Source organism: Anomaloglossus baeobatrachus, chromosome 3 (genome assembly GCF_048569485.1).
Source record: "Anomaloglossus baeobatrachus isolate aAnoBae1 chromosome 3, aAnoBae1.hap1, whole genome shotgun sequence".
Taxonomy (NCBI): domain Eukaryota; kingdom Metazoa; phylum Chordata; class Amphibia; order Anura; family Aromobatidae; genus Anomaloglossus; species Anomaloglossus baeobatrachus.
The window spans coordinates 42272561-42288968 of NC_134355.1; the positions used below are offsets into that span (position 1 = coordinate 42272561).

The 16408-nt window shown below is 45.4% G+C and overlaps 1 protein-coding gene across 2 annotated transcripts in view; it reads right to left on the reverse strand.

Annotated features, from left to right (window-relative positions):
- Nucleotides 1-16408, reverse strand: part of VASH2 (vasohibin 2) — a 112260-nt gene that overhangs the window by 49640 nt on the left and 46212 nt on the right. For both annotated transcript variants that reach the window (XM_075339148.1, XM_075339149.1), the window contains exons 4-5: nt 6538-6594; nt 3768-3842 (exon numbers count right to left, since the gene is read on the reverse strand). In XM_075339148.1, coding sequence (XP_075195263.1) covers nt 3768-3842; nt 6538-6594 — 132 coding nt within the window. The remainder of the gene's footprint in view (nt 1-3767; nt 3843-6537; nt 6595-16408) is intronic.

Sequence of the window (16408 nt, forward strand, 5' to 3'; positions counted from 1 at the left end):
TGAGCCCCCACAGATCCTCCTATATACAATGTGAGCCCCCACAGAGCCTCCTATATACAATGTGAGCCCCCACAGATCCTCCTATATACAATGTGAGCCCCCACATAGCCTCCTATATACAATGTGAACCCCTACATAGCTTCCTATATACAATGTGAGCACCCACAGAGCCTCCTATATACAATGTGAGCCCCCACAGAGCCTCCTATATACAATGTGAGCCCCCACAGAGCCTCCTATATACAATGTGAGCCCCCACAGAGCCTCCTATATACAATGTGAGCCCCCACAGAGCCTCCTATATACAATGTGAGCCCCCACAGAGCCTCCTATATACAATGTGAGCCCCCACATAGCCTCCTATATACAATGTGAACCCCTACATAGCTTCCTATATACAATGTGAGCACCCACAGAGCCTCCTATATACAATGTGAGCCCCCACAGAGCCTCCTATATACAATGTGAGCCCCCACAGAGCCTCCTATATACAATGTGAGCCCCCACAGAGCCTCCTATATACAATGTGAGCCCCCACAGAGCCTCCTATATAAAATGTGAGCCCCCACATAGCCTCCTAAATACATGATATACACACAGACTCCTACATACTTTATGAGACCCTACATGGCCTCCTACATCCATGAGCCTCACATAGCCTCTGATATGCTCTATGAGCCCCCACATAGCCTCCTATAAAAATTACAAGCCCTACCTAGCTTCCTATATACATGAGCCCCATATAGCCTCCTATATACATTACGAGCCCCACATAGCCTCCTATACACATGATATACACACAGACTGCTACATACTATATGAGACCCTACACGGCCTACTATATTTATGAGCCCCACATAGCCTCCTACATACATGAGCCTCACATAGCCTCTGATATGCTCTATGAGCCCCCACATAGCCTCCTAAAAACATTATGCCCCACCTAGCTTCCTATATACATGAGCCCCATATAGCCTCCTATATACATTACGAGCCTTAAATAGCCTCCTATATACAGTATGAGCCCCACTTGTCCCCATAAATATAGCATAAGCCCCAGTTTCCTATATACAGTATGAGCCCCATATACACATTTTTATATATATATATATATATATATATATATATATATATATATATATATACGCACACGTTTATATAATGTCCACAGTTCCTACACCGCTCAGCTGCACTGACCCCCTGCACAGCTGTCACACACTGATTGGTGGAAGAAGGAGCCAGTGGCCCCTCCTCCGCCGATGTGTTCACCGCTATCCACATCCTGCGAACGGGCGGCAGGGGGGGCATGTTTTGAGTCCTTCGCTGTCTTGGTCCGCGGGCTGGATTGGAACAGCCAGAGGGTGAGATGTGGCCCCCGGGTGGCACTTTGCCCGGCCCTGCTCTAGCCCATCGTCTGTACATGAACCCAAGCAGAACCCTGATGTGGATCTTTCTAACATCTTTTCCAAGGATAATTCACATTCCCAGTCTCCAGCATCCACTTCTGAGCCAAGAACCGTGAGTAATTGTGGAGACACGGGGCTCAGTGAGTGCTCTTGTCCACTGAACCAGCCGCCTTTAGAAAGACAGCATGGCTCAGGGCTCATCCCAACTGAACGCCGGCCTCCTTAACCGTGGGCGTAACACTACTCAGACAACACAGGGTGAGGGAACCACAATAATTAGACTTTATTGGATCCCCAAACAATTAACGGCACATAACACATAACCAGCAAAACACACAAATGTAACAGGCAACAGAGTCTCACCCTTCCGCTGGCTCACCAGGGATTAGAATGTCCATGCCTCAGAGGTCCCAGGGCTATTTACTCCAATCCAGCAGCACCCCGCTTTTGGCGGGCACCCACCGAGAAAGGAATAATGCCAGATTTAGGAAGCTGTGTGAGGTCTGTAACAGGTGACTGAACTGTCCCAACCTGAGTGTCCTCCTTAGGTAGTCCTGGTATGATGTTACAATCCTGGCAGGCGGAGTCGAAATCCCTAGACTGTGGATATGGTCTCCAATCGGAACCGGAGTCCCTAGATTGAAGACACAGGGTATCCTAATCCTCTAGTCAGCTCCTAAGAGCTTAGACTGGATCCATTAGCATCTATCAACAACAACCTGGTGGCTTAGGATACTTTCACACATCCGGTTTTTGCTCTGCGGCACAATACGGCGCTCTGCAGAAAAACCGCAACCGTTTTTTTTGCCGCCGGTTGCGGGTTTTTTTGCATAGACTTACATTAGTGCCGTATTGTGCCGCATGGGCTTGCGTTCGGTCCGGTTTTTGCCGCATGCGGCAGATTTAGCCGATGCCGCGGCCGGATGGAACGTTCCCTGGCACATTTTTTGCTCCGGCAAAAAAAAACGCATCGCGCCGCATCCGGCCGCTGCGGCGCATTTTTCAATGCATGCCTATGGACGCCGGATGCGGCGCGATGCGGAAAAAAACGCATCCGGCCGCCGCATGCGGTTTCTTCCACTGCGCATGCTCAGTAGCATGCCGCAACCGGAAAAAAACGGACGGGCCGCATGTAAAAACTTATGCAAAGGATGCGGTGTTTTCGCCGCATCCGTTGCATAGGTTTCACAGCCGGATTGAGCCGCACTGCTCAAACCGGATGTGTGAAAGTAGCCTTAAAGAAGTCCTCTCTTATAGCCACAGGCCTCCCTCTGGGCACACTGGGTCCTCATCGATTGGTTGGACAAGATCGCCTCTCCCATTGGATGAATCTCAAGCTGCATGGACAATGTTCATCCAAATGATGTCTACAGAAAGACTGAGGGTATACATGTAGTCTGGAATGCCCAGACTAGACAATGACTACTAAGGTAATTACATTAGCAATACACAACTACAATACAATGATTACTAATAGAGGGTAATAGAGATGGGTTTCAAAGCCGCGCCAAAGACCAACGGATCATGTAAGCTTAAGATTAATGTTGCTTTATTTCATGCACAGGTCAGGTCTACGCGTTTCAGGAGACACCGCTCCCTTCCTCAGGACAAACCAGCAAAGAACATCAAATCAAACATCAACATTAAAAGGAGCAAATTTGATGTTCTTTGCTGGTTTGTCCTGAGGAAGGGAGCTGTGTCTCCTGAAACGCGTAGACCTGACCTGTGCATGAAATAAAGCAACATTAATCTTAAGCTTACATGATCCGTTGGTCTTTGGCGCGGCTTTGAAACCCATCTCTATTACCCTCTGTAATCTGCCTTATGGGGACCGCTGCCGAGACTTGGAGTTACATGCTGTTATAGGAGTTGTGACTTTCACAACCCCCTTTGGTGAGTAGTATTGCTCATTACCTCACCCTGTATATATTGGGGTAAGACCCTATTGCGCTTCTTGTTCCACAGTTTTTCTCTTATACAATGATTACTGGAAGAGTCTGGAGAAACAATAGCTAAGCAAACATGAGGTACTACACAAAAGAACAATACGTCTGGCTGAATGTTAAGAAACTTTAACCCATGAGAGTCCATGTCGTCACACATGTCCCCTCCGAATTGTAAAGTGCTGCGGAATATTTGGCGTTATATAATTAAAAATTATTATTATAATTTCTAAAGACTATGCTGATTTTGCAGGAGGCAGTGACCTCAAAATCGGAAAGCACACATTTTTTGACCTTGCAGATTGGTGATGGATGCACACTTACATACTGTAATTCCAATTGACCTTCTGCACATACTGTGACTACTGCAGACTTTTTGCAGTGATGATTTGCGAGACTGCGCTACAATGAAGGATACATTCCCAGGATCACAGCTTCTAGACACTTAATAGGTAAGGATTCCCTGGTCATCTCCCGAGCCGTCTCCATTAACCTAGAAGAGAGTCAGATACAGATATACACCATCTTCCTGGCAGATAAGACTAGACAGATGGTAGCAACATGTATCACGAGAAGCATCCAACAACCGTCTACACTCGGGGCTTCCCATTATAAGGAACCATTGTATAACTGGGATCTGTGGGATTAGACTGTCAGCTGCCGGCATAAAAGTCACAAGAATCATCTGCTGATGGAAACCAGATCCCCCCTCACTCACAGCCTGCGGTCAGTAATTAATTAAGTTGTTGGTCATGGTATATATATATATATTAAACACATTAAAGGAACTTATCACCAGGTTTTTGCTCCCCATCTGAGAGCAGCATAATGTACGGACAGAGATCCTGATTCCAGCGATGTGTCACTTACTGAGCTGTTTGCTGTCATTTAGATAAAATCAATGTTTTCTCTGCTGCAGATCTAGCAGTTATACAGAGCTCATGAATATGCTGGACTACCTGACAGTATGCCAAGTAGTCCTGTAATGATAATCTCCTACTGATTAAACAGTGATTTTATCAAAACTACACCAAGCAGCACAGTAAGCGACACATGGCTGGAATCAGGGTCTCTGCCCCTACATTATGCTGCTCTCGGATTAGGTGGCAAAAACCCTTTAATTACAGTTATTTACTAATATATATATTTATTCATTTTTCCATCAACTAATTTGAGCAAAACTGAAGATTGTGTAATTAAAATTATTTAACCACCCTCACTGTGGATCCTTTGTGTTAAAAAAAACTCTGCCTTGTCAAAATTTGGAAATTAATTAACAATCCTCTCCCCCCCCCCATGTCGGAGGGCCCTTTTTATGCAGTTGCGGGAGTCCCAAACTGGTAGCTCAGGGCCAACATAAAAATAGTGTTCTAATCATGGCGTACACTGTGCAGAAACTGAAGCTTAATTAAGTATGCCAATTAGGGTGATTTGTGCACCCTGGGTGTGGCCAAGAAGCTCTGCACAGACTTTTGCCCACTGGTTTTGCAGGCCACGCCTACCTCACGGTGATTGACAGCACTGGCTTGTCTGGATATAGCACAGTCTGCAGAGAAAGCCAGTGCAGTCAATCATTAGTGATGGGCGAACCCGGACTGTAAAAGTCCGGATCCGCGAGTGTTCAAAGGTACTTGAGTCCCGGGCTTGGAATTCTCAGGGAAAACAATAAATAAAGCAAGCGCGCTATATTTACCGAGTCTCAGGCATGGCTGTAACTCCTTCCAGGTCCACTCATTCTACTTCCGGGGCCGCGCATTATCCTTCATGCATATGTACGCTCACGGGCATCTGTGATTGGTTGCAGTCAGACAGCGCCCCCACGCTGAGTGACAGCGTGTCTGACCTTCCAATTACAGAACCGGTCTGTGTGTTTATATCATACAGTAAAAATAAATGTAAAAAAATTGGCGTAGGGTCCCCCATATGATACCGAGCACAGATAAAGCATTTGGCTACAGGCTGCAGCCCCCAGCCTTGCGCTTATCTTGGCTGTGTATCAAAATAAGAGGAATCACATGTAGCTTTTTTTTTTTAATTATCTAAATAAATTATTTTAAAAAACTAGCGTGCGGATCCCCTCAATTTTGATACCCAGCCATGATAAAGCCGACAGCTGGGGGCTGGTATTCTCAGGCTGGGGAGACCCATGGTTATTGGAGCCCCCAGCCTAAATATAGCAGCCTGTAGCCGCCCAGAATTGTCACGTCAATTAGATACAACAATTCCAGCACTTTACCCGGCTCTTCCCGATTGCGCCGCTGTTGGCTTTTATCTTGGCTGGTTATCAAAATTTATTTATTTAATATTTAAAAAAAAAAATAAAAAATAGCTGCATGCTGTTCCTATTTTGATACACAGCCAAGATAAGTGTATGGCTGGGGGCTGCACCCTGTAGCCGTAGGCTTTATCTGTGCTGGGTATCATAATACAGGGGGAACCTACACCAAATTTTTTATTTATTATTTATATTTATACAACAATTGCAAGCAGTAACACATGCTGTCACTCAGTGTGGGGGCGCGTCTGACTGCAACCAATCACAGGCGCTGGTGGGCGGGGAAAGCAGTGCATATGCAATGAAGGTAATGAGTGGTCCCGGAAGGGAATGAGCGGCCGCGGGAGCAGTTACTGCTGCCCAGGAAACTTTGTAAGTATAGCCCGCTCCCCCTATCCCTTTTACCACCATTTTTAATGACTTATATGGGGATTGGCATCCAGGATCAATCCCAGGTTGGAACCGTTTTTTTTTTTTTTTTTTTTAAACTGGTTAGACCTGCCGGTCCCGGGTATCTATGAGTCTGTCCATCACTACCAGTGAGGGATATGCAAAACCAATAAGTGAATCAGTGCACGGAGCTTCTTGGCCACACTCAGGGTGCACCAATCACCCAAATTTGCATATTTGATTACATTTCATTTTCTGCAGAAAAAAAAAAGGCAGCAATTAGAAGACTAAATATATGATTTTTTATAGGGGATCTATGCCCTACAAAGCTATGTGCTTAACAGACTCCATTTGTCTGCCGCTGCCCATGTAATGGGAAAATAACTCAGATAATTCTATGACAGATATCCCACAGGGGACCAGGACTGGACAGCACCAGCCTGTCTACAGCAAAAGGTCAGATTTGGAAAAACCCTCTGGGAACGATTCAAGCAGATCTTGAAGATAATAAGACATTTCTTACCCGCTGATCGGCCGCGTCTTTCTAATTTCGAAGAACTGCGTTCCGGTGTGGTTGTATCTGAATTTCTGACATTAAGGAGAAATAACTAAAAGTGATGTAAACAGAAGAAGCAATGGGAGAAATGTTATAAATAAATATATATATATATATATATATATATATATATATATATATATATATATATATATATATATATACAGCACTGCTAAAACAATAGATTAACAACATCGAAACTAAACATCTCTGGAGACTGAAAACGCTCCCACCTCTGTTCCTATCCTGCAGACAGGGGATAACAAAGCAACAACGGGCGACCATCGCAGCTTAGGAAAGCATTTTATGGGAATCTGTCATGGGAAAATGACCAATTGTCTAAATCAAGAATTTATGTTACATTTATTTTTTTATGATTTATTTATTTATTTTTTTACCAAAAATGATATATTTTCTTCCCATTTTTAAATATCACTATTTAAAAAAAATAATAAAATAACATACAATTCACCATTTTACAAAGATGATGTCACCTAAATATCACAGCTCACCTCCTACCCCTCCTGTATAATGACGGATTAACACCCTTATATACAGGAGATAACAGGATCCACCATTCACAATAGGTGATGTCACATCTCACCTCTTCCTCCTGCTGTACAATGACTGAAAAAAAACATCTATATACAGTAGATAACACAGAATCCACTATTTATAATAGGATAATAGGTGATGTCACAGCTCACCTCCTCCTCCTGTATAATAACAAATAACACCTCTACATACAGTAGATAACACATGATCCACCATTTACCATAGGTTATGTCACAGCTTACCTCTTTCTCCTCCTGTACAATAACATCTATTAGTGCAATAGATAACACAGAATCCACTATTTCCTATAGGTGATATCACAGCTCAACTCCTCCTCCTTTACAATAACTGATAACACATCTATATACAGTAGATAACACAGAATCCACCACTCACAATTGGTGATTTCACAGCTCACCTCCTCCCCTACTGTACAATAACTAATAACACCTCTATATACAGTAAACAGGATACACCACTCACAATAGGTGATGTAACAGCTCACCTCCTCTTCGTGTACAATGACAAATAACATCTCTATATACAGTAGATAACACAGGATCCACCAGTCACAATAGGTGATGTCACAGCTCACCTCCTCCTCCTCCTGTTAAATAATTGATAACACCTCTACATACAGTAGATAACAGGATCCACCAGTCACAATAGGTGATGTCACAGCTCACCTCCTCCTCCTCCTCCTGTTAAATGATTGATAACACCTCTACATACAGTAGATAACAGGATCCACCAGTCACAATAGGTGATGTCACAGCTCACCTCCTCCTCCTCCTGTTCAATGACTGATAATACCTCTACACACAGTAGATAACACAGGATCCACCAGTCACAATAGGTGATGTCACAGCTCACCTCCTCCTCCTCCTGTTAAATGATTGATAACACCTCTACATACAGTAGATAACAGGATCCACCAGTCACAATAGGTGATGTCACAGCTCACCTCCTCCTCCTCCTGTTCAATGACTGATAATACCTCTACACACAGTAGATAACACAGGTTCCACCAGTCACAATAGGTGATGTCACAGCTCACCTCCTCCTCCTCCTGTTAAATGATTGATAACACCTCTACATACAGTAGATAACAGGATCCAACAGTCACAATAGGTGATGTCACAGATCACCTCCTCCTCCTGTTAAATGATTGATAACACCTCTACATACAGTAGATAACAGGATCCACCAGTCACAATAGGTGATGTCACAGCTCACCTCCTCCTCCTCCTGTTCAATGACTGATAATACCTCTACACACAGTAGATAACACAGGATCCACCAGTCACAATAGGTGATGTCACAGCTCACCTCCTCCTCCTGTTAAATGATTGATAACACCTCTACATACAGTAGATAACAGGATCCAACAGTCACAATAGGTGATGTCACAGCTCACCTCCTCCTCCTCCTCCTCCTGTTAAATGATTGATAACACCTCTACATACAGTAGATAACAGGATCCACCAGCCACAATAGGTGATGTCACAGCTCACCTCCTCCTCCTCCTGTTCAATGACTGATAATACCTCTACACACAGTAGATAACACAGGATCCACCACTCACAATAGGTGATGTCACAGCTCTCCCTTCCTTTGCCATGATGAGAGCATGCTGATTTAATATCTCAATACAGATCTGTATGATCTGAGTCAGTCCATTGCTGCTAATGTTCATGTGTCAAACACAAATTAATAGTCTAATATTTGTCTGTGTGACCAGTCTGAAAATTGGAAGTTTAGGTGTTTTTTTTTCCCATAACAATATGACAAAAACAATGACCATCTATGCCTAATTTGTATAATGTTGGATGAGCACGCATGTGAAGCGATAAAAAGGGGGTCACCCAGCAAACCCGCTAATGGGTAACTGTGTGCGGAGATGCTTTTACCATATGGAAACACGGATACACAATACACACACATACATGGACCCGCGAGCCGTCTGCCACAGACGTATAAACAGCTTTTGTTCACAACCACCTCCCTGTGAAACAATGACAACGCCCTAAAAGAGCGCCGCGGCTTTAAAAACGGAGGCGATGCTAAATATGGCCAATTCAGACAATGAAGGCATTGTACAGTGCCATCGCAGCAAAGAGCACTGAGCCGCCTTATATCACAAATGCTTGTTATCGGTTTCAAGGAACATGAAGACCAATATACCTAGAATTCAGTCTCCTCCAGGCTCATATGGGCCCTTAGGTGCCAGAATCCCCTGCGCCCCTTTTTGTTTTCCAAGAAGAATAACTTATTTATAACTTATTTTGGGGGACTTTTGGTGCAGTTGTACGAGCTAAAGTATTAATAATTTACACTGTGGATCAATACGACTTTCTGATCTCTTTTAATTCCATTTTTGGGAGGTGAAGTGACCATAAAACAGCAATTCTGATTATTTTTTGTTTCGACATTCACAGTATGGGATAAATAAATAAAAGGTAAACCACTGCAAACAGACCTAACTTCTATTGAAGAAGTTAATGGGTGCCAGCTGTAGAACACAGCTGACACCCGTGGTGTATAAACCTGCTTCATACATGCAATGGACACAACTGCAATACATACACTGCCTCTGACATGTTCTCCTCATCCCAGAAAACTATAAGGATTGGGGGTTCAAATTCCAAGATCCTAATTACAGCCCCTGTCCTAGAGAGAAATCAAAGTCTGATGGAAAGGTGTTGTTATCCCCCGTGAAGATAGCCCACATAGCCGCTGTCACACGTAGTCACAGTGCCAAGAATGCAGGTAATGAGCTGCCTTCAGCCGTCATTCTCCAGAATGATAACAGAACAAGTTACTAACCCACAGCAGGTCCCAGAGGGTTCCTGTGAGGTTGGGGCCTCAACGCCGCTTCTGAATACATCTAGTCAGTCTTGAGGCGAGTGACCTAACAGAGAAGCTGTTTTCTGAGTCCAAGAGGGAGAGGGTATTGTAAGTTCCATGGAGGTTGTGTCATGAGAAGGGCTTGGAAGACGATCTGTAAATCAGTCTCCCATGCCACCTTTAAAAGGGGGAGGTGTCAAAGAGAAATTAAAATCCATAAGACACCTCTAGAGAAGACATATCCACCCTCCACACTGAACATATGAAACTTGTTATAACAGGGAAAGAGGGAAAGAGATATAACACCTCAATTTCCATTAAAGTAGCAGCCCCCTGCAGTGGCCAGGTAATTACAGCAGGAAAATTTGCTGGGAAAGAGACCACAAGTCTGAGATTCGTTTATGCAGAGAAGGAGAACTGCCTTCCCAAGCATAAACTTCCTCTCATCAAAGCATATATTTTTGTAAATACTCTAGTCTCCTGTGTCCAGATGTGAATATTAGGGTTTGCATCGATCAGATATTTATGGGAGATAGATTTCTGGCATCGCGATTACGAGGGGAAGAACATGCATATTTTTATATAATTGTGCGATCAGTGCATCAGCCCCAAATTAATATCGGTCAGATAGATGATGCTATACATACCATGTTTCCTCTCTATATAAAGATAAAATTGTGATAAGATATATGATGACAATATCTACCATCTGGGACGAAGATACCCTGTAATTTGGGTATCTCATAACATTCTGAAGGGCTGAGCACATCCCACAAACAACCCCAACATGAACTCATCAAGGGGAAGTATGTGGGAGTAACTTTGATCTAAAGCAGAAATTGGGTTTGATCCTTCGTCAGTCCTTGGAAGGTACACCTTGCTGTGGGTTCTGTCCGTTCCCTTAAGGAGTACCTCCCTCCATATACCTTAGCCATTTCACAGACCCAGCTGTAGTAATCTTCCTTTGTTTATCCCTTTCATTTTATGCAATTGTATTGTCACCCTTGTAACATCTTTTCTATATTTTTTGGGAGGATTAACTATATAAAATGTTATTGCTTTATTCCTCTTGCTCTATAAACTGCATCCCCGAAGCCATACGCTACCTGTAACAGGTGCCCAATTTGCCTGTAAAATGATTGGTGGTGGCAGCTACCATAGTAGTTTTTCTTGTGTTATTGTGGAGATTGGTAGTGACAGTACCGAGGAATATATATATTATATATATATATATATATATATATATATATATATATATATATATATACACCCCGTATATATATATTTCATGGGTTGGAATCCAATGTCCATATAATATACGCTCGCTGTCAGTTCCCCAGGAATCGGCCTTGTGGGGGAAACAGCTGCGGCCTTGTCAATTAACCCCTTGTCTGTCAGGGAAGAATCAGGAGGCCGTCATATCAGATGGGCGGCAAAAATTTGAGGGTTGACCTAATTTTCATCTACTGTGTATCTGCTCTCAATCCACCATTCAGGACAAGCCTAACAAATGCGTTAAATCTATTCCTTTTCCCTAGAAACAGCGCCACTCTTGTGCACAGGACGTGCCAAGTATTGCAGCTCAATTACATTCTTGAGCTGCCATACCTAGGATTACTTAAGGACAAGCAGGCGCTCTAGCTGGGGAACACGGACGCTTTATCAACTGATACAATTTCTTTTTTCTGTCTGTCCAGAATGCATTTAGAATGGATTTGGTATTAAGGAAACAGCTGGTTTCCAGCAATGAGACGGGGCACGTGAGACAGCTGCAAGCTGGCATCTCTGCCCGATTAAGTGACATGCCAAATCATGATGGAGGGCACCGGCCAGGGCGGCTTCTGGCACAAGAGCAAAACTGTCCCAGTGACAAATGAGGTTAAGTACGCAGCAATATGCGGAATGTCTATCGGAGAGGAGCTGCTGTGTCTTCAGAAGGTGTAAGAATCCCAGCGCCAAAGAGGAAGAAACGCGTTTCATCACTCACTGCGGGAAAGTAACACAGCTCAAAACCTAAAGACAGGGGATTATAAAAGTGCGGCAGCATTATAAGAGGAGCTGCTGTAACAAATATAGGTATAATGTAGGGAGATATGGGAGATGAGTGTCACTATTCCTCTATGCAGAGCATCTTGCATTTGGAAATGCTCTGCTGTGTTTCTTTGAGCACTGGCTGACAGGTTGTTTGACAGCGCAGGATTCCATGCAGGTTCTGGGAGGTGCTGATTACTCAGGTGTTCCATCTTCTTGGTGATTGCTATTTCATTACTGAGCATGCTCCTCCCAGTCATGTTCTCTGGTTCTTCAGTTGTGCTCTTGGCTTGTTTTGTGTTTGTGTTCTGATCTAAGCTTCTTAACCCCGGACCATTGTTTGACTCCTCTCTGCCCACTTCCTCTTCCTGTCATTACCTTCTGGCTTCTGACCTCAGACCGTTACCTGACCACGTCTCTGTCTGCTCCCTGAATCTAATATGTACTCACCTGGAATTCTGACTCTTGGCCTGTGACTTGACTGCACTTATGTTTACTCCATGTGTCCTGTCATGTCCTCCTGTTACCTGATCCCGGCTTGTCTGACTACCCTCCCGTCTATACTATCCGTAAGTAGTGACTAGCATCCCAATAAGGCAGAGAACACAGGGTCAGGGATGTCACCACATTATATGGTCTGAATAAAGGGCCATTCCGTTGTTCTAATTTTTGGAGTGCTGCCTAATTTTTACTTTATAGACAGACAGATTCTTGTCACGGGTGTGTCACGGTTGACAGACAACCCTGTGGTGTCTGGCTGCAGAAGGTCGCTGCATTTGGCTGCACATACTGCTCCTTGATTTTCCATCCTTTCCTCTGTGGTTCAAATGGAGATTTGTGTGTCTTCTCTGTAAGGGTTCACTCTTTCCCCTTTAGGACCCTGTGGAGATCTGATTGCAAGCAGTTGGCTTATAATCATCTGGCAAACCATTGTTGTATGTTGCGGTTCCTCGCCCTTAGTCATCTTGGAGATACGTTGCTTGTTTGCTTTTCCTTCTTTGTTTTCCCTGTTTATTCTTTAGGACTTAGTGCGGTTGACTAGCGCTCATCCCGCCAGTTTATTACCTAGGGCCCAGTTCAGGGTCAGCTAGGGCCAGGTATCCTGCTCGGTGCATAGGTTCTGCACTTATCTAGGAATGCTAAAGGCCAGCGGAAGGGTTTATCAGGGGTCACTGTGCCCCCGTGGAAGCAGCCGAGCTGCTCGGATCCGAGTTCGCTGTGGCTCGAGGGTCTCCGTACCTGGGGGTCGTGCCACCACTCAAATGAAAAGGGGTATTTACAGGGGAGTTGATATATAGTTCCTGACACCACCCGTGGTGTACGGTAATTTGGGGAGTACCGCCGCTGCCGTTGGGAGTACCCGGGGTGATGAAGTGGGGCAGCAAGATGTCGTAGCCCTCCACAGGTAGGGGGATGCCCCAGAACTTGGTGAAGGGTGCCGTGGGGTGCAGGGGTCACTCTCGTACTCACTCAGTCCATAAGCAGACACTGACAACCGGGTAAACCAAGTCTCTGGGTACCGCTGTCGCTGAGGGGAGCTCGTCTGGGTCCCGTCCCCAATGGTGTTGCCTGGTGATCCGTGACCTGCCTCCTGGCACTTAGATTAACTTCAACTTGGTGGCCCGGTAGTGTGGAACTTGCTGGGCCTCGCTCCCCACTATGGCTAAGTGTGGCAGCTTGCTCTCAGAGCTCACGCTTGTGATTTTCTGGATCGTTTTGGATTGGAAATTCCTATCCCCCTCGTTGCGCTAATGCCCCGATTCTGGAGTGGGTGGGAACAGATCATAAAGGCTCTGTTCTCCTCAGGTGAATTATCGGGTTGCCTGAAGCTACTCCCCGACATAGAGTCCGTGTACCCCACCGTGCCTTCGGGCCCGGACCGTTGACAGTGCTAGGCTGCCAGCTGTCCTCCTCTACAGGTCCAGGCATCTAACCTCAATCCCCTGCGACCGGGGGTCCAACTCCTCTAGGCCCAGACCACCGTCTGCAACCTAGACAGTTCCTCCAGGAGCCACCGCTCCCGACTTCCTTTGAGCTCCTCACAGCTCGAGGGCTACTTCCCAACCTCTCTCCTTCCAACTCTCTGACCGACTCACTACACTCCTCACCTCCCCTTCCTGACCCACCGGTGGGCGACTCTATTCCACTCAAGCCATCCACTGGTGTGTCTGGTGGGTGTGGTGCAGGGTGTATCTAGGATTTGATTTGCTGTTGGAGGCAACACCATTTAGATAGGGACCCAGAACCAAGAGGGAGGTGGAAAACTGCATGGAAGGGCAGCTTGTGCAGTACCCTGTGACGGCCTGAAAGTCCAGGGGCATCACATCACCATCTCCCCCTCCCCTAGACACAGGGTTACCCTCTTCCCTGCCCTCCCTCTTCGCTATTCATTCGGAATTTAGTGTGACAATTCTTCATACAACCATGTCATTGTCACTAATACTTTTTCTATGGAAACATCAGGGATGATCTTTTCTATGTAATGCATAAGATTAAAGGTGTTACCTATAAACAACCTATCCATTTAGAGGATAATTGTAAGATATTTAGGGGTCTGGGCTGATAAGATCCACATGATCCCTAAAATAGGAGGTTAAAGTCCCCAGGGTGAATGTGCAGCAGTGAGGACGTGTGACACCGCTTCTTTGGAAAGTGAATGGATCATCACTGTTGTATCACACATGGGACTTTGGAAACACCTTTTTTGGGATCGATGAAGGTCCCAGGGTTTGGGTCCCCCCAGGATAGATGATAAGCGTTGTGTAGACAATGTCCAGGGCCGGGTTCAGACAGGCAGATTTCACGGTCTATATATGAACCACAATGCTTGGAGTTCCCTAAACGAGGGTCCGCTGATGGTGCGGCAGATTAGCAATATACGGGCAACGTGTAAACTTTACAGCCATTTGCAACCTTCGCAGCTGCACAATTTACAGCAGCTCGATAGATCCATCCTCTTAAGGTGGTCCGCACACACTGACGCTTCACTGCCGGCCCAGCAATTGTCAGCGACTTGTAAACACTTCCCAGCTGTGCATATAAATCACCATTTCCAATGTTTAACTTCACCTTAAAGTAACCCTACTTCTGGATCCCTGAGACTCAAAAATCCACCAAGGGAATCACTGCTGTCAGCATCAAGGGAACACTGTACCACAAACCAGAAAAGTTACAAAACTTTATGAAAACTCCATATACAGCAGTGTGCTATGTGATTTTAATCGATTAAGTCTCCCCTCTGCAGTTCCTGCTCTCGCCCTTATGTTTTCCCTGAAGCACAGTTCGAGAAGCTGCAGCTGCATCCCCCTCCTCCCTCTCCTTCCTGTTTTCTATTTAGTAAATTAGTGCTGCTTATAATCCATTAAATGATTGTTCTAAAGAAAGCAGAAAAGGTCATGAAAAAACAATTAAAAAAATCCCACAGCACTAGCTTGTTATAGTGCTCCTGGTTCGGTGGTGACGATGGTGGCCTCTCGCCACTCTGTTTTTACATTCCAGGAAGAATTAGGTGGTGCAGAGCCAGGTATTGCCATTAAGCACCACACACGAATAATGAAGGGCTGCTGCAGCAATATGCTGATATGCTATGCCATCTTCCCACAAGATTAAAGAGGAACTGAAAGGGGACTACCAAGAATAAGAACCGAAAGGGGACCACCGGGAGTAGGAACTGGAAGGTGATCACCAGTAAAAGGAGCCAGAAGGGGACAATGAGTAAAACAAACCGGAAGGGGACCACCAGGAATAAGAGCCAGAAGGGGACCACCAGGAATAAGAGCCAGAATGGGACCTGACCGGGATTAAGAACTGTAAGGGGACCACCGGGAACAGGAACTGTAAGGGGACCACCAGGATTAGGAACTGTGAGGGGAGCACCGGGAACAGGAACTGTAAGGGGAGCACCCGGAACAGGAACTGTAAGGGGACCACCAGGATTAGGAACTGTAAGGGATGCACCGGGAACAGGAACTGTAAGGGGAGCATCGGGAACAGGAACTGTAAGAGGACCACCAGGATTAGGAACTGTAAGGGGAGCACCGGGAACAGGAACTGTAAGGGGACCATCAGGAACAGGAACTGTAAGAGGACCATCGGGAACAGGAACTGTAAGGGGACCACCAGGATTAGGAACTGTAAGGGGACCATCGGGAACAGGAACTGTAAGGAGACCACCGGGAATAGGAACTGGAAGGGGACCGACGGGAACAGGAACTGGAAGGGGACCACCGGGAATAGGAACTGGAAGGGGACCGACGGGAACAGGAACTGTAAGGGGACCACCAGGAATAGGAACTGGAAGGGGGCAAATAGGAATAGGAAGCGGAAGAGAACTACTGGGAAAAGGAAGTAGATATGAACCACCAGGAATAGGAAGCGGGAGGTGACCACAGAGAAATGGAACTGG